This window comes from Melospiza georgiana, chromosome 1, assembly GCF_028018845.1.
Source record: "Melospiza georgiana isolate bMelGeo1 chromosome 1, bMelGeo1.pri, whole genome shotgun sequence".
Taxonomy (NCBI): Eukaryota; Metazoa; Chordata; class Aves; order Passeriformes; family Passerellidae; genus Melospiza; species Melospiza georgiana.
The window spans coordinates 82,632,063-82,650,525 of NC_080430.1; the positions used below are offsets into that span (position 1 = coordinate 82,632,063).

At 41.9% G+C, this 18,463-nt stretch overlaps 1 protein-coding gene across 5 annotated transcripts in view; it reads left to right on the forward strand.

The window, feature by feature from the left end:
• CTNND2 (catenin delta 2) overlaps positions 1 to 18,463 on the forward strand; it is a 635,183-nt gene that overhangs the window by 359,878 nt on the left and 256,842 nt on the right. For 4 of the 5 annotated variants that reach the window (XM_058042059.1, XM_058042075.1, XM_058042067.1 and 1 more), the window contains one exon: positions 5,733 to 6,300. In XM_058042059.1, coding sequence (XP_057898042.1) covers positions 5,733 to 6,300 — 568 coding nt within the window. The remainder of the gene's footprint in view (positions 1 to 5,732; positions 6,301 to 18,463) is intronic. The other variant, XM_058042094.1, reaches the window with a different exon arrangement.

Here is an 18,463-nt window from a genome sequence, read left to right on the forward strand (position 1 = left end):
TGCTTTGCCTACTTTTGAACATAAAACTTTTATCTTCTAAATACTACTGGGACACATTTCTTAGCAAAAACTGCTCCTCTAGCAGGGAATTACTCTGCTTCCCCACTGAAAACTGCTTTTCAAATTCAGTGTCCAGTCAGGTTCCATGCAACTTGGAAAATGATCATCTTATCAATGATATCAGAGATTTCAAAGGAGTATAAAGTAACAGTGTGTAGTAAATAGAGTAGTTTTCTGCATGCTCTGCCATGTGTTTGCAAGGGAACAGGAAAGGAAGTTTACGTTCTGGATGAGGACTTGTTTCGCTGTTGGTAATGTTAAGTCTTTTCAGAGGCTGTGGCTGCAACACAGGTAAATCCCTACTGTGTATTATCCTGTGCACCTGATGCTTTTGGACTGAATAAGCTGGCACAGAATTGGAAAACCTTAAAATCAAAAAATTATATGGAAATTAAAGGTGATTAAAAAGTCTTGAAAACACATTTTACAGTTAGTGTTCTAACTTGTTTCCTTTTTCCTAGAAACAAGTTTGTCAGACCACCACACCTCACTAACAAATGCTTAGTTTTTAAGCAGAATCTGTGTACTGGCCACAAGGTAACAGGCTGCTTGATAACCTACCCAGATGAAAGCTGAAATAAATATTTTTCTTCTGGTAGGTATGGCCAATGACAATGTGCTTAAAACCAAATTCCAGATATAAACCTAAGAATTTTTCTGTCATAAAGGAAACAAGATGAAATCTTAAGACAGATTACTCTTATTACAGCACTCGGAGAACAATTCACTAGTAGAGATTATGGCAGGGGAAATCTGCAATGCTGCTTTGATTCTGCCGTAGGTAGTGACTGTAGCATTCACTGCTGCTTTAAAACCAGAGATGGACCATCTCTGGACACTTTAAGAAGGTCTCACACCATTCTGTTTATGCATGTAGAAGACTACAATGACCTACCTTCATCTATATATATGACCTTTGAGAGCAGGATATGGTATGCTGACAAATTTTCCTAATAGTGTTGGAATTTTGGAATGGAACGATGGAACAAAATCAGGAGAAAGAGATGGAATAGGCCATATTTGAGGGACCCAGAGGTATAGTCTAGCATCTGTTTTTGTATAAAAGCATTTGAACATAGGTAGAATCTTTCTAGTCAGGTCAGGAACTTACAAATTACATTAAAGCAGTCTTGCAGAAGAAAGGCTCTTCTATAGGTCCTGGCCAAAGACTGAAGGGTGCATTCCAAGCCTAGAGAAAGTTATGCAATTTCCATGCCCTCTTCTTCTCTTTGTGAGAGTGTTGATTGAGGCATTGGACCCCAGCAGAGTGATGCCTTGAGTGAAGCCTTATGGAAGGTTCTTTGGGCTTACAGGAAGAAAAGGAGCCCTCAACAGACTGGCAAGTCTAGCAGTCTCTGACAAAGCTCAGAGCATCACTGAGACTGTGAAATGGAGCTGCACCTGTGGAATGTCTCTAGAAAACCCTGGTCAGGATGAACAATTTTTCTGCCTAAAGCTACCAACACACACCAATAGTTAAAAGCCAAAGGGGCCTGGAGGGAGGTTTTCTACACAACTTGGAAAATGCTCCCTAAAATCAAGAGAAAGGGTCTCCTCAGGGACCACGGTGCACTGTATATGACTATGTTAGTATTCATCAGATGTGACTTGTTTGAGATTTATAAAGGCAAAGAGATCCAGAGAGAAAAATGAGCTAAAAACTGGCACTGGTATTTACTGCTAAACTAAAGTTCATTCCGACCTAAGATGGGCATGCAGACTTACTCAAACCTCTGGGAGCAATCTCCAAGAATCAATACACTGATTCATATTAGCAGCTGACCCCAAAGTTTCACTTAAAGCTGTCTAGCCATTTTGTAATTCCTTATCCATGAAAAATTTTCTGAAGAATAAATAAGTCAACACAGTTATTTGGCCCTCTCGATTCTACTCTATAGAACAGAAATCTTACATTGCAGTCTTTTATTTACTCTTTCTCGGGTAAAGTTTCAATTTAAGTTATCAATTGGATTGTAAAAACAAACAAACAAAAACCAAACAAACAAAACAAAAAAAAAAAAAACAACAAAAAAACCCAAAAACAAAACAAAAAAAAAAGCCAAGCAACAACAAAAGAATCCCCACACAAGAACAACCAAACGACCAAAAAAACCACAAAAAAACCCAACCCCCAAAAAACTAATTTCCTGGAATTCTGGGCATTAAATGCTTGAATGAACAGGCAAACAACAGTTAGACTGTTCTCTAGTCTCCTATAACCTAACTGAGTCTCCTATAATCTAACTGGATACCCCCAGTAATTTTCTGTATGAAGCTCTAAAGATACTGTTTTGAATCAGTAGAAAATTATCTTCTTAGTAACATTAAATGGGAAAGAAAATATTTTTATAGCTGTGTTAATGTTCTCATGTTTTTTTCACACATTCCTCTTTCTAAAAAGGATATACCAGAATCTATATATTGAATCGAAATAAGCAAGGCTACTTTTCGTTGGGATGCCAGGGAAATGAAACCCCTGTGTCTTGGAATAGATATTCATAGGGCTGTAGTAAGAAAGTCCTTGATTTTTATTCACATCTATGAAATAGGATGATGGTAGAGAATATAATTACTGAGAAGCAAATTTGCTCTTAGTTTATTAGCTTAAACACAGTTTTGTTATCAGGTTGACAAAAATAATGGATAAATGGAAAAAATAAGGGAAAAATACCACTGTATTTTATTCTTCCATACAAAGTATGTCACATTGCAGGGTGAACAATGATGTGTCTTTGTGTCTGTCTTAAGCCAGAGACAGGGAGAAACACAATGAAAAACTAAACCACATTTTGTCTCTGAAAAGATGTGTGGAGAATGTTACTGCACACTTGGCCCTTTGAAAAAGCCTAAGAACCTCACGGTACATTTAAGACAGGTCTGAGATTAGTCACATCCTAGAAAATACTGCATGCTGGTGTTTTCATTGCAATCTGTTCATCCACAAGTTCTCTCCTTCACACAGAACACATGCTTAGCTTTTTAGGAAGTGATATACACTGCATTTTTAATTAAGCATTTAATTATTGTGTCTCACCACTACACCTTGTTCCCTATAACAAATCATCAGGAAATAGGATTTTTGGGTTTTTTTTGAATTAGTGCTTGCAGAATGCTCACAGCTTTATAGAGATTTATTAGGAATATGGGATAATACTGATTTACTTGAAATTAATTACTGTAAATCCTTGACACATTAAGCAGTGTAGAAGTAGATTAGTAAAAGAAATTTTGTATACATGATGACAGTACTTGCCTAAAACCCTTAGCATCAACAGCAAACTGTTAAAGTTACCAGTGTGTTGAAGAAGTATTTGGTGCACTGGTAACATTGCAAAAGACTGTATTTTGGAGCACTGTTTATTAGAAAATTATTATTATTATGCCACTTAAAAGTCCAAAAAGTAAAATTTATTAACAAATATCAATTGATAATGTAGCTAGTTTGAATGACATTTTCTTAAGTGCAAAATTTGCTCTGCCCATGTTGTCTTTTTTTTGTCTAATGAAAGTTGTTACCATATAGTCTAAACCTGGAAAATGAAAACTGTACTCCTGTCACATACATTATTGGACAGTCAGCTGAAGATTAGTCCTTCTTTCCACTTTAAAGCATGTATGGTAAGTAGCTCAGTATGAAAGTAGCTTTGAAAAGTTTGCTGGTGTTCCCACAGTTTTCCTTCTTGGTTTTTGTTAGGAGCCTTTCAAGTGAGCAACTTAAGCTTGTTGACCATTTTTGAGAATGTCAAGACTTGCACTTGAAGCTGTGGTGTTTGTCACTCGCTGCTGCAATCCCAATAGTCCAGCTCAAAAGAGAGCAGCTACTCCCATCTGTGAGCCCCTTGCTCACCTGGCAGTCACCATCCACAGCACCTGGAGTGGGACAGTTCACGTTTCATTTATGTGTAAAGCCATTGCTCTGTGAACTGCACAGCCAGGGAGGTTTGGCTCTGGCAGTGCTCTCTAAAGAAGCCTGAGCAATGTCAGTGCTGGTAGATTCTTCCATGCGACTAGCAACTGGGAGCAAAGCTCCAGGAGGAGCTTGTCCAAAGCCTTGTTTCTTGTCTCTGTCTAGGGAAATACATATTCTTCCTCCAGACACAAAGCATTTAAGATGAAGGGCAGGCTCCAAAAGTAAAAAAAAACCCACAAACATTTCCAGTGGGTGTACCTAGGAGGAAGTACAGATTTCTGGCGTTTTGAATATTGTTTATTTTCTGCTGCAATTAGTTATGCTGTCCTCCGTTCCTGACCAAATCCTTTATTGAGTATCCTAGTGCAAATAAATCAAATTTCATACCAGGAACATGGTGCTTTTGCCCACTTGTTTTTTTGTAGGATGCTACTGGAAAATCACATTGCTATTCAATGTATAACAATGCTACTGTTGGCATTCACAACACCTCTTTGAATTGAGTCACAAAATTCATCATTCACATTTTAAAGCTTCTTCTGGCTAAGGAAATCAGTAGCTGAGAGGCGTGTGCATGTGTTCGGGCAAAGCATCGGTCAGACCGATTCAAACTATGCTGTCAACTCTGAGGATCCAGAGCACTTTTTGAGGTTCAAGTAAATCCCCTGCCTAACCAGAAAAAACCCAGTATCTGAATCTAACAGCATATCTTCCAACAGAGCACTGAGCTCTCCCTCACTGCGGGGTGCAGTTATGAGAGGATTTTAATGTTACCAGACTCACAGATGATCTCTTGAGCCTAAGATCCCCGATAAAAAAAAAAAGGGGGAGCCGCCTGTGTGTAAGGGCAAGCTCCATCCTCTGCGGCTTCAGAAGCGGCTCAGGCACAGAACCGAAATTTCTCATAGGCAGTATCTCCCGAGGATTTTCTCTCGCTCCCTCATCCCAGCCCCCCTCAATTACTGGTCTTAGAGGGAGCTCAGCGCTGCCTTGCCGGCGGCCAGCGGGTCGGCGCAGGGAGCTCTCTCCCTCCTTGTCTATGCAGATTCCCCGCTGGATGCGGCCCAGGGAAGCGCCCGGCCCCAGCAGCTCCTCCCGTACCCGCCGCCCCCTTCGTGCCGCGTAACTGAGTGCGAGGCGGCCGCTCGCCGTGCCGTGCCGTGCCGTGCCGTGCTGCCAGGGCGGCTCGGCGTGCACCGGCCCGGGCTTCCCCTCCCTCCGCCCCTTCACACAGGTCCGGCCCGCGGGGAGCAGTGAGCTCCCGGTGCGGTGCCTCGCCTCGTTAGGGACACAGGTTGCTGGAAACCGAGGAAAGTTACTCGATTAAAGGCTTTTCCGAGGGGCTTCGGCCGCTCTTCTCTAATGTATGCAGAATAAAGGGGCGCGGGTGTATTTATCTGTGTGTATGTACGTACGTAAGTATTTGACCCGGGGCTAAACCCTGCCTGATTTAGGGGTTGGCAGGCGAGCGCATTCCGGAGCCGGCGCCCCGGAGCGCTGTGCCCCACGGCCGGGTGCCGGCTTCAGCCGTCGGGGGGAGTTTCCACACCTCTCGGGCCGAGCCGGCGGCTGGTTTTTCCCCTGAAAGGCCGAGAGTGCTTTAGCAGATTACCAACTCCCGTAATCCCGCGGGCGCCGGGTGCCGGCCTGGTTCGAGGTCAGCGAGGGGGCTGCTCCGGCCGGCGGGCCCGCACCGCCCCGCGCAGGGCCGGGGGAGCCGGGCGCCCGCCGCCGCTGACGCCTCTGCCTTTCCTTCCCGCAGCAGGGCCCGGGGGGCCGCGGCGCCCACCCGGGCGGCCCGGAGCCGCCGCCGCCGCCCGCCGCCCCGCAGCCGCGGGAGCCCTTCGCGCCCAGCCACGGCAGCGCCTTCCACCTGCCCGAGCCCCAGCACGCCGCCGCGCTCTACTACGCCAGCTCCACGCTGCCGGCGCAGCGGGTGAGCTCCCCGCTGCCCGCCCAGCCCGGCGGCTCCCCCACCAAGCTGCCACGGGCCGGCTCCGCCGCCGAGGGCGCCGCCTACGCCACCGCGCAGCGCCTCTCCTCCCCGAAGCAGTCCCCCAGCCGCCTGGCCAAGTCCTACAGCACCAGCTCGCCCATCAACATCGTCGTCTCCTCGGCGGGACTGTCGCCGTCCCCCATCCGAGTGACCTCCCCGCCCACCGTCCAGTCTAACATTTCCTCCTCTCCTATCCACCAGTTAAGCTCCACCATCGGCACTTACGCCACCCTGTCGCCTACCAAGCGGCTTGTTCACGCTGCCGATCAGTACAGCAAGCACTCCCAGGAGCTGTACGCCACCGCCACCCTGCAGAGACCCGGCTCCCTCGCAGGTAAAACCGCGGCCGGCAGCGCCTCGGGTCCGCGGCGGGGCCGGGGCTGCGCGGGGCCGGCGCGCCCGCGGAGGGGGCGGCGAGGGGCGAGGGACGGCGTGAGGCGGGGGGGCAGGGCCGCCGGCCGGGAACGGGAGGGAGGGAGCGGGGGGCGTTTGACAGGAGAACGGCACTTGGGGGAATTGCGGGTGGGTTTCATCCCGGGCCGTGCTCGGGGAGGCTGCCTGCCGCTGCTGGAGCGAAGTACCTGAGTTGTCCCGGCCCGTGCCGCCCTCCCGGCGCCGGGCAGGTGTGCGTGCGGCCGGGGGTGCGGGGCTCGCCGCGCTCCCCGCTGTGACCCGCGGTGCGGGTGGGGGGTTTGTTACTATGGCGAATCTCTTCTCTGCCGCCATCAGAACCTCTGAGCCTTTTGCAGGGAATCGCTTTTCCCCGGATTTACAGGCGGCTCGGGCGTACTTGACAAGTTTGGGGTTACTTAGCAGGAACTCCCGGTGTACCGAGTCGTGCCGAGTAAGAGGTAGCGGTGATTTGGCTCCGAGTGCTCTTTGGGGAACAGGCTGTTACAGCTGATTTCATGTCTCTGTAAACGCAGACTTTGAGCAGATCCAAGAAGTGAGATACTGGTGCGCTGTTCTCTAAACCATCTCTTTGCTAAACTGAGCATCCTTCAGGGGTGGGTTTTTTGTGTTCTCAAAATTTTCAGTTTCATTGCTATAGTAACAGCTGCTATGCTCATATGTTCTCTTGTGTGACATAAATAGATTTGAAGATAAATAGGATACATGAAGAAGTTAGGCTGAGTTTATCAGTCAGGTACACAAGTCTCCTACTGGAGTGAGGACCTCACCCCCTTTCTCCTCTCACCCACCTCCCCTCCCCCACTCCAGCTGTTGTCAGCATCCTATATAATTCCTGTGTGTCTAAACACACAGATGGAATTAACTAATAATAAAATACTGTTTTGATCTATCTCCTTGTAAGAACTATTTGCTGGATTTTTTTTTCATATTTTAAGGGCAAGAATTTTAGAATTTTGTATCTTTATGTATATATAACACCACATTTTAATTTCAGAATGAGTAAAGGATCAGTATCATTAAATTAAGGCGAAATTCAAGATCTTGAGATGCTTGTATCAAGCCTGTTGGCAAATACTGAGTCTCAGAACACTAAGTGGTTTATTTACCATTTATATTAATACAACTTTTTCTTGCTGTAGTCCAGTACACTGTTGGCCACAAGTATTAAATACTGCCTTTGTACAATGGAAATTTAGGACTGCCATAGACTTTGTATTTTAGGTAGTTTTATAACTTCGTTGTATAGCAAGAGTTTGAGTCTAAAAAGGCATGGATGTCAGCATCAAGGGAATGGAGAAAAAAAATCGATTTAAAACTTATATACTTGTGGCTATGAGCTATTAGTATTTGCCTGATTTTTTCTTACCTTTATTCTAGGATAGAAGTATTTGCTTTGGGAAGTTTCTAACAGGCAAAGTACTTTTTCCTGTTTGTGGACTGTTAGCATTGACATTTGTGTTGTGTTAGGGGTTTGGTTTTGGTTTTTTTTTAAGAAGGCATCTTTGTATCATTGCAGCATCAAGTCTGTCATGGTAGCTTAGTCCAAAACTTTTTTATTTAGGGGTTAAGGTCCAGCATAATGACTCTGAAGTGCTTCAGAAGCTGTTTGTCCTGAGCTAGATCCAAGTTGAAACTTGGGTTTAGGCTCTTTTGGCCTTCTTGGCCAATAATGCTTCTATAGATATTCCTAACAGAATTTTCTGCTTTGTTTTGAATGAAAGTTAAGGAACTGACGTTAATTTTCTTGGATTGCTTTTAAATAAAAGCTTTTGATAAGACTTCTGCATCTTGCATAACCTGCATCTTTTTAAAGCCTACTGCAGGGCGTTGGCTGATTTACTGATTTATGGCTTTGGTGAAATAAAAAGCCTGTAGATGATACATGCATTTAGGAATTAATTAGGAAATGGCTGGTGTATATTGTGTGGATTTTCCTATGGGAGGGAAGTAGTGATTGACCATATGAGTTTGCTGTTGAGTTTGTAAAAATTGATAAAGCAGCACTAACTTTGCTTAGTGCTGGGCTGATCAGAGCAAACAAAACAATCAACTGGGTCACTCATCCCTTAGGGATTTGATTTTAAGATATGTAAAAACCCTCGTTGTTTTATAACAAATGGAAAAACGTGTAACTTGAATAAGTATTAGGTGGCAGACCTGGAGAGAGAAAGTTCTGCTACTTCAAAGACTCAGTGTAAGCAAGGGTATGTTAGTAAATACCTTTTTTTTTTTTTTTCCCCACAGTGGTGACATGCCTTTCAAGTAGTCCTTGAAAGGAGCTCTCTCACATGATCCATTCTTTTGCAAAGGTTTTCTATTGTGAGCTCCTACCCCTTATTTTCCACTGCCATTCTTATGCATGTTCCTCGTGGCCTGACTGCCATCCCAGAGTTACACATTTGCCAGCAGTGTTAAGTGCCTGACTAATCTTCTAGACTTTCACTGGATTCACTGAAGCCAATGGACTACTCAGAGGCTTAAAATTAGCATATGCTTTAGAGTTAGCCAGGATCAGATGTTACAGATACTACTGAGGTAATCTTAATTTCTTCCTTCCTTCTGTAAGTATTTTTGCTCAGAGTAGGTTTGGAATTTGGGCTCTAAGTATATTATATTTTTGCAGGAGTTTTTCAGTCATTGTGTTAGAAATCAAACCCACTGAGAAGGAAAGCAAGCAATTGTACTTTGAAAAACTAATGTTCAATAAATAGTGGTTTTGTTTCTTGTTCAAAACATCCAAAGATGAGTTGAAGTTTTTTGGGGTTTTTGAGAGAGAGAGAGAGAGAGAGAGGAGGAGGAGGAGGAAGAATGGAGAACAGTTGTCACATTGCACTGATTGATGGTATGCCTACTGTGATTAATGTGAAGTTGCATTGGCATGTATGTGTCATCACAGGGATGATGTTATACTAAGTAATCTTTTTTATATCTGGCAATAAAAATATAAGTATTTGTAGTAATTACTAAAACCACAAATGATGCATTTGTTTTAATTATTTTTGCATTATACTAGAAATTTGTCCTGGAGCTATCTAGTTCATGAATACTACTGGGTTTCAGTGTGCTAAACAAGCCAAACTGTATCAATGCCAGACTTAGATATTTAAAAGAGAAAACATTCAGATAAGATCTATTTTTTAAAAAAAATCAAGTAAAAAGTTACATAGATGACCCAAAATATAATCTGTCTGAGACTTAACTGAGGAGATGGCATTATTTATGTTAATTTCCTACAAATTTGATTATGAAACAACTTGAAATTTTAAAAATGGCAATTCTTAGACTTCATCCTGAATTTCAAATGAGAAATGCAACAGTGTGCAATGACTCAGTTTTAACCGAGTAACCTTAGAAACGTCTTCAGAAATGGCTTTTAGTCTAGTTATATTTGAGCTGCTGCCACTGCCAAGTGTGTGTGTATGGGTGTGTGTGTACATGTGTATATAGTGGCTCTGGTGAGTGTACATTTGCTGTGTTTATTCTTAGTCTAGCTGCTTCATTGCTATGATCTGCAATTACAGTTTTAGAAGTAGTTTTCTGCTCTGCACTGCTCCAAAGCATATTCGACCGTCTGTTCAAGCAGCGATCCAAATCCAGACAGCACAGTTTGTAAATACCTTCTTGCAGCTTCCACACCTGCACTGAGCTTCAGAGTGCTGCTGGGAGCCAGACTCCCCAAAGCAGCCCATTTTGCCTGGAAGGAGGAGTGTTTAGGACAGCAAGCAGCAGAAACTCTTGCTGGGAAAACTCTTTCAGGAGGCAGGTCATGGCACAGGTGCCCACTCTTCATGCTCTTCTGATGCATCTTCTGGTGGGCAGAATCAGACAGACAGTGCTAGAGGAGTACTGAGTTTATTTAGGAGCAAAGGGGAAGGAGGCAGTCAAACTGTGTTGTTCATGTGGTTTGTGCCTCAGGTTATGTCCCTGGGAGCAGCCCCAATGTTACAAAGCCATTCCTGTCTCTTCATCCAGGTTTAGGGAAGACTAGGGACACGCAAAGCAATGGAAAGTAGTTTTATATATTGCCTTATTACAGAAAATTCAAAGGAGAGTAATCCTGCTTGAAGACTGCACCATATTTCATAAGCTGTACTAAAAGGTTAAGTTTAAGAAATGAGTGTTGGTGTGAATCACTTGATGTAATGTTAGATGGAAGGAATATTACACAGCTATCTTTCATGTAGTGGTGACACATTTCACTGAAACAAGAGCTGCAGCATCCTTCTCGACAGCTCTGCTTCTACCAGTGCTGAAAACTTCAGTGCTCAGCCTGGTGTTTATAATCTTCTTTCAAGTAAAACAAAATGGAAAAGAATTTTTCTTTCTGAAGAGGACTGTTTGTATGCAAGTGTAATACTAACATTAAAATAACAGCAGTTTATAAAAATGTGGCATGGGTTAATACATAAAATATGCTTTCCACTCCTTGTTGAGCAAAGAGTTCTAAATTTATCAGGCTCTTAATTGGTTCCTTCTGCTCCTTCATATGTCTTGCCTCACTCATCTCTCTTAGCTGGGGACCATCCTTTATCCTTTCTCCTTCTGTAAGCTTTTCACTGTATATGATGTGTTGAACCCTGGTTTCCTGTTGGGGCTTAGGCAGGACTTCTATTTGGTGGTGAGTGTTGACATGTTAAAGCATGTCAGTGTGCAGTCATAGGGGCACAGAGCAGCTTAAGCAACTTTCTGTGGGATAACTGATGTACATTATTATTAGCATGGATTAATGTTTCCTTTTGATTGCATGAAAATATTGGATCATCTGTATATCACTAGTTCATTGTCATCTTTAAAAAGATTATCTTGTTAAGTGTTAGAGGTCTCCAGTAAATCACACTTTACTTGTACTTGTGCTAGAAGAGCTGCACTACTGTTAACTTACAGCCAAAGTAAATCTAGAATTAAAAGTTCCCTGCCTTTAAACCCCCACCTGAGACACAGGGCTGACCTAATAAAATAGTCTACGTGTGATGTGCCCATTGTACATTTTTGGACAGGCAAGGAAGAAAAATATTTGAATTTTTTTTTGGCTTTAAGATAAGCTCTTGGACCATCTATATGATTGATCATAACAGAAAGGACACTCGGTTGTTTCCCGTAACTATTCTGTATTTTTACAGAATCCCGAGAGTATCTCTTTTATAGAGAGAACCAAATTGCTTCATTAATTTTAACCAAAGTAGTTTTCCATAGATTTTTTTTTCTAAGTTTTTTTTTCTTTGTTTTTATTAGCTGGAAAATTCCTTTATCTGCTGCCAGGGCCTTTACACATGAGAACACTGTTAACGCTCTTTTGTTCTGGGACAGACACTGCAGTCTGAGGAGTTTTTTCTTCTCCTTTTACTCTTTTTTGTTTTGAGACTCTTTCTTTCAGATAAGAAAACAAAGTGGAAGATTTTGAGTAATATCCAGCAACATATCAGATATTAATTAGCACATGGAATTTGGTGTCTTTCAAGATACAAACTTACTTGCTCCCACATTGCAGCCTGGGGGTTAGGTATGCTGGTGTTGCTTTAGAGTTGATACAAATGTACAACTAAATGTTCACTTTGATTTTCTTTGTCACTTATTCTACCTATTTCTTTAGCAATAGTTGTGTTTCTAATTGTTACAACTGGAACCTTTACAATTGTGCTCAATTCCAGTTTGGAAAAGGTATCCACAATGGACAGTGTACAGCAAGAAAGCAGAAGGAATAGGGTGAATGACTTTGAAATATGTTATTATTGCCATGATTTTTGCTCCTGTATTTTTCAGATTTAGATGACATGAAATTAGCTTCCTCGTAGGAGAGGAATAATTGACAAGAGCCAAATACAGAAGCCCCATGTGCATCTTTGAGTTAATGAACTTGATGTTGGCTCCCAATGTGAGCAAACACAGAAAATATGTCTAAACTTGGGTCCTGTTCTTTCACTGATTACCACCTTTCCCTTTGCTTCCCATTCTTGATAAGGGACATTTTTTGGCTGATCCTCCTAATGATCTTTCAGAGGGGTGTTAAATCAAATAACATTGCAGACTAACAAGCTTTTTGGGCAAAGAGCACCAGTGTGCAGTACTGCTGGAAATGAGTTCAACTTGCATAAAGCTGCAAGTATTTTAATGAAATGACTGGGAAACTGTGTGGCAGTGGCTGTTTCTGGGATTTTGGGTGAATGTAACATCAGACATGCTTCTGGGGACTACTGAGGCCTGTGCTGTTGCTTGGTAACCACAAATGTGGTTTCTGGCCTCTGGTCCTGAACTTTAGTAGTATACCTAAGAAGGCCAGGATTCAAATTTAAGCATGCAAGTCACTAGAAGAAATTTCTTAATCATCAGAGCAGAATTTGGAGTGTCTCTGCTTATATATCTGTTGGGCAGGAGGACAAGAAGGAGGTGAAGTTGACAAAAGGTAACAGAGAAGAGTCTCTGTCCCTAGCAGAAGGATGGTTAAGCCAAGGAGCTGGAATTTGCCAGTTTTTCTTGGCTACTGAAATCCAATGGAATGTATGAAGTCAAAGAGCAGTGTTTTGGGAACCTGACTTTATGGAATTTAGGTTAGAGCAATGGAAATACATTAACCAGTGTTGGCACTACAGTTCCTATGCTCGTCTTGCTTATACTGATCTGTGTTCTGTTTAGTATGAGATTGCAGGAAGATAATAGAGCCTCATAAACGATTATACATCCAAACCTTTGGGTCTTAACGGTGTGCTAGTGAGGCTAAGTCTCATCCTTGCCTATTACAGCCCATTTTTTGCCTTCAGGACACCATCTCAGTGGTGTCCTCATGTACCTATTGTTCTCTTCAGTTGCCATGAGTGTGGTTCTGTGCTATAGGTCTTTGGCCTCAAATTCGCTCCTTGAGGGCAGAGGAGAGTGCTGTTGTATGGGATAGGGAGTATAAGCAAAGGCAAGGTCCCCTTCTATCAAATTTCTGACATTCAATCTTTTATGGCATGGTTTTATTTCTGTTATACAGTCCAAAATGGGATGACTGTGTTTGTATTGCTTGTGCACTGGGCAAAGAAGGTACATGTGAAAGCTGCAGCTTCCTCAGTCTCAAACCCTGTTGCAAGGCGTTATCCAGTAGCCTGGAAATGTTTGTTGCAAAAGTATTGATAAAAAAATGACAGAAATATTATGTTCATCATGGTTTTGGGGTATGTAAGGGATGTGAGAACAAGCCCTTCATTTTTACTGTGGTGGAAAATATCATCCTTTCCAGTTGCTGTGGCACAGAAACTTTTAGTAATAGATGGAGTAGCTCAGATTTAGGAAGCTGGAATGCAGCTCATCAGTAATATAAGTATTAATTTGTTGGCATATCTAATGGCTTTTTGGTTGTTGTGTGCACACACTCTCTTTAAAGCAGTGCAGGTGCCTCTGTCAAGAATAATTAATTATGGAAGAAAGAAGATGGCAAAATGGGCAGTTGTGGAAAGCCCCTTTCTTTAAGGCCAAAGCCTGTGTGGGGAGTCTGCCCATGTCTGCCTGTGCCACATGCAGAGTGCTCATGGGTGAAACACATTACTTGTCAGTGGTAACACCTGCCAGAAGCTACATTGGGCCAAATTTGCTCTATGAGCAATCATGGGAGATAAATGAGGCAATTCTTCAGTAATCATAGGGTCAAATTTGAAGACGACATAGATGTGGACCTAGAACAGAATACTTTTTGGTTTTATAGAAGTGATACTGGAGAGGACAGAGTGATATTGTCTAATGATAATGAATTCATGGAACTGTACATTATCATAAGCGGTTAGAAGCAAAAGTCACAATTTAATATGCTGATATGAGGAGGACCAAGTGATGACTAATCTTACAATTATAAGGCATGGCATATGAAACTGCCAGTTGGATCACACAGATTTTTACTAAGTACATCAAGTTGCAACTTACAGTGTTAGTGAAGGGTCCCTGCCCATGACAGGGGGTTGAAACTAATCTTTAAGGTCCCTTCCAGCCCAAACCATTCTGCGATGCTGTAATAGTAAAGTGCTGTGTTAGTTTGAATACAAGTGGTTTGCAATCTCATGCAATCCTCCCTTTACTGAGGGAATTTTTGCATACGCTTCTCTATATTTACTTCCTCCACAGTGTATGTCTATGTCTTGTGGCCTTATGGCCCCTTATCCTCTCAGTCCAATCCAGGTGCAAAGCATCCCTTTTATCAGCTAGCCAGCTGTGCTGCTCTTGGGCAGTAAAAGCTTTTGATCATCCATCTAAAGCTGGCCCTGGGTTTAAAGAGTGTTGCCTGGGAGGAAAGTAAGGGTGGAGAAGGAACTGTGACCCTCTAATACCAGGGCAGATTTCCTGTCATTGGAGAGCAAAATGACACCTCTCCATGGGGCCTTTCCCTCACCCCACTACTGTCCTGAACATCCTAGTTCAGTGGGAATGCAGTCATGTTTACATTTGATCACCAAAAGGTGTCATGAGCTCTTCAAAGTTCTGGGAGCATGGTCCATAAAGGAGGGTGAGATGGACTCTTTCAGATATTTGTGGGGGAAGAGAAGGTGGAGGGGGACAAGATGACAGCCCTCTGTGTATTTGGGGCTAATATACCATGGAGAAAGGGAGGACTGAATAAAAGAAAAATTACAGGCCTGCTAATCACAGCGCTCTTTGGACATTACAACATAAACTGATAGAAAGGATAATATAAGAATGAAGGTAGTAAATGGTCAAAGGGATAATTTGCAAGAGGAGTTCTCCAAAACCAGATTGTGCTGGAATGACCTACTTACTGACCTTTTCTTAGATGATATTTGATGTCTTTCTGTTTCCTGTCAGGGCTCTGAGCATGGATTTTCCTGTAGTGCCACTTGGGAAATGTTTACTTAAGCTAGAGAAGATGGATATTCTTGCAAGAGTGTAGCTGGGCAGGGACCTGGGTAAAGGAACATTTTCAGTTTGCCATTTTGAAGATTGAAGTAATGGAAAGAAAGAGTACTCCTAATAAAGTTCCACAATGAGAACTCTTTTTGGCTACTCGAAAAGTACTTTTTAATTTTATTATCTTGGCACAAAGCCATGAAATAAGCCAAGGAAACTTCTTGATAGTGGAATATTAGGAGGCATTTTCTGAAGAGAGGAAGATAAATCCTGTGTAGAAAGATGGAAGATGGAAAGATGGAAGGGGAAGAAAAGGATTGGAGCCGAGGTAATAATACACTTAATAGCTGGTTGCATGTTCAGAATCTTTGGCTGAAAAGAAGAGCAGGAGAATACCTATGTGACCTGGTCGAGTACAGCATATCTCAGCCACCTGTAGGTGGACGTAATAGAATATTTCATGGCCTCACAGAACAAGCAAAACTGGGAGCTTTACACAGAGTTAGGACTTCATCTGAAGAACTGTACACAGCTGTGACCCTCTGTAGGCAAGAGACACTTTCTAGCCTTCATTTCTTCTGAACTGTCCTGCATGGATTATCAAGAAATAAAGAAGCTTGCTGTACACAGACCTGATTTAGTGTTTCTTCCATTTCTTAACAGAGGAGAGGCTGCTAGATTATCTAGCTTCTCACAGTAAATAGAGGTTATTTGTTAAGAGTGCTGAGTCCTGGTAAGAATAATTAATTTGATGAAGGATTTACTTTCTTTGAAAAAATACAGGATTAGTTGAGTCCCTGGCAGCTTTTAGTATAGTTCATCTCTGATGAACTATGGTGCAGGGTGTTTGAAACTAGGTGATTTGTAAGGTTCCTTCCAACTCAAGTTTTTATTTCTATAATTCATCTGACCAAGGAGGGAAAGAGAACTAAAGGTATCTTCTGAGTGGCTTTTTACCATCACCCTTTGATTTTAGGGCTTTGGCTAACTGGCCAGGATGTGTTTGACTGGAGCATCTTTGTCAGCTAGTGCTCCTCCATTTTCCCTCAAAAGATTTGAACCTGATAGCCCTAGTGAATACAGTGACCTCCCAGCCTTGATTGCTCTTTGTCTGCTCTCTGACCAAACTTCAAAGTTTTCAAGGTTTATTAGTTGAAATTTGTGTTTCTTTCTCTCCAGAGTTGTAGTTCCTGTGTAGCTCATGTCATCCTTGTCTGTGTTGCATCTTGAGATGCCTTTGGCAAGAATCAGCTAATGCTTGAGCATAACTGAACATCTTCTCCCAAGTGATCTAGTTTGTGTCCTACCATGCTTAAGATCCTATTTGTGAATCCAGAAATTCAAGAATTAATTGTCTTAGCTGAAAAACTCTTTTTCTCTGAAGTTTGTCAAGGTTGTGATTGCATGTCACTGCTTTTTTCAGTCAGCAGTAGATTTGGACCACTTTTTTGAAATCAGGCATACTTGATGCAGGCACAACATGTCTTCAGCCTGCCATATGGCTATGGAAGTGTTGGCTTCACCGGCAAAGCTGCCATTGACATGCAAATAGTGTCAATTTGCATTTATGAATAACCAGTAACTAATGGCGTGACACTTCAGAATGCCTCAAGTGTTTGTCACCTTTGGACCACATGAATCGCATTCTTCTAATTGGAATTACTGTTAAGCCATTCTTGAGGCTAAACACTTCCAGTAGTTTATTGCAAACTGCTCTGAGCACATTTCTTATGTTCCTTATCTTAGATCTACTTTCCTTTTGCCAGTGACCTTCTTTCACCATTTGTCTCCTGCAGCATTTGTCATGGCCATCTCATTTTAGCATGGACTCTCTGCTGGAGTGACAGCACTCTTTCAGCCTAAGGTTCTTTTCTGGCCATGCTTTTCAGCAATAATCTGAATTTGTGAGGTTAATTGCAAAGTCTGTTTTTCTGTGTTTGTTTCTTTTCTTCTCTGCTCTCTTTTTTTTTTTTTTCCTTACAGTAAGTTCCTGCTAAAAAGAATCTGTAGCCATCCATTCCTCCTTTTCTTGTTGCTTATTGTGAAAGGTTTTACTTAAGGTATTTTTCTGAATCTTTGGAAGTTGGATGCTAAATGCATGCTATTGAGTGATTGCTATATTAGTAAGAATAATTAATTAAAAGAGAATTTTATTTTATGGGATGCAACGATTATTTCAGCATAAATTTTAAGTCCTTGAGCTACTCATGTCTTGGTGTTAACAGTATTCCTTTTCTTTGTCTCTACATTCAGCATTTCTTTTATTTAGAGCATCCCTGTTAGAATTGCTTTAGATTATAATGACTTTAGTAATAGGGGATTATTTTAAGTTTTCTAGTAGAGGTCTCAATAGGTACATAATGGAAACAACCTAAAACCAGCTTGAATAATGGTACAATAATCTTTTGAGCATAATTCTAAAAGTGAGTAATTGTTGGTCTAAACTTCTTTACAGGCATAACTAAATTCTTTAGTTCAATTGCATTCAAATTGATTTGTATACATTTATTAAAACGTCCATGTTTTAACTCCCATATTTTAAATGCAATGAGTCTCAAATGGATAGTGAAAACTTGATGAGTAATAGAGTATCACAGAATACCCAGAGATATCTTCCCTTTCTTGAATTTGGCATTGAGAAAAAGACAAAGATAATGAGCTCCATTTTTTTCTCCTGGAATGTCACATACTTATACCTCATGTCTTAGTGAAGTCTGGAAACCAGGGGCTGCAAGTTAAGTGTTCACTGAGGAGGAGAAAGCCTCTGGGAGGAGAAAGTTTAAGATTCCATCAAAGATGACCTTACATGAAAAAACAAATACTACTAATGCTTTTCTCTATTCTCTTAATGAAAGGCAAGTTTGAATACAAAGAGTTACAGATAAAATTTCCAAATTTGGTGTTGTTCAGACCTCTAATAATCTGCAATCTTATTGTAAAAGGAATTACAAAAGATAAGTGCCCAACACTTTTCTGTGAGCAAACCCCAGATGCAGTGTCTGAGATTTCAGCTGTGTCTGTCAGAAACTGGAACACAGATTCTCAAAACAAAAATATTCACAATAAGTTAATACTTTTTAAAAGGTGCATGTGTGATTGAGATTCGTTAGAACTATGTTTGCCTCTTCCCTGTTAGCAGGAAAACCTCAGCTTGGAACAGTGAAGTTCTAGGAAGGACATTACCATTAGATAAAAAATTCAGGTTGCCCAGCAAAAGCCAGTTGATGAATACTGTAGTTGGGCAGACTTGACAC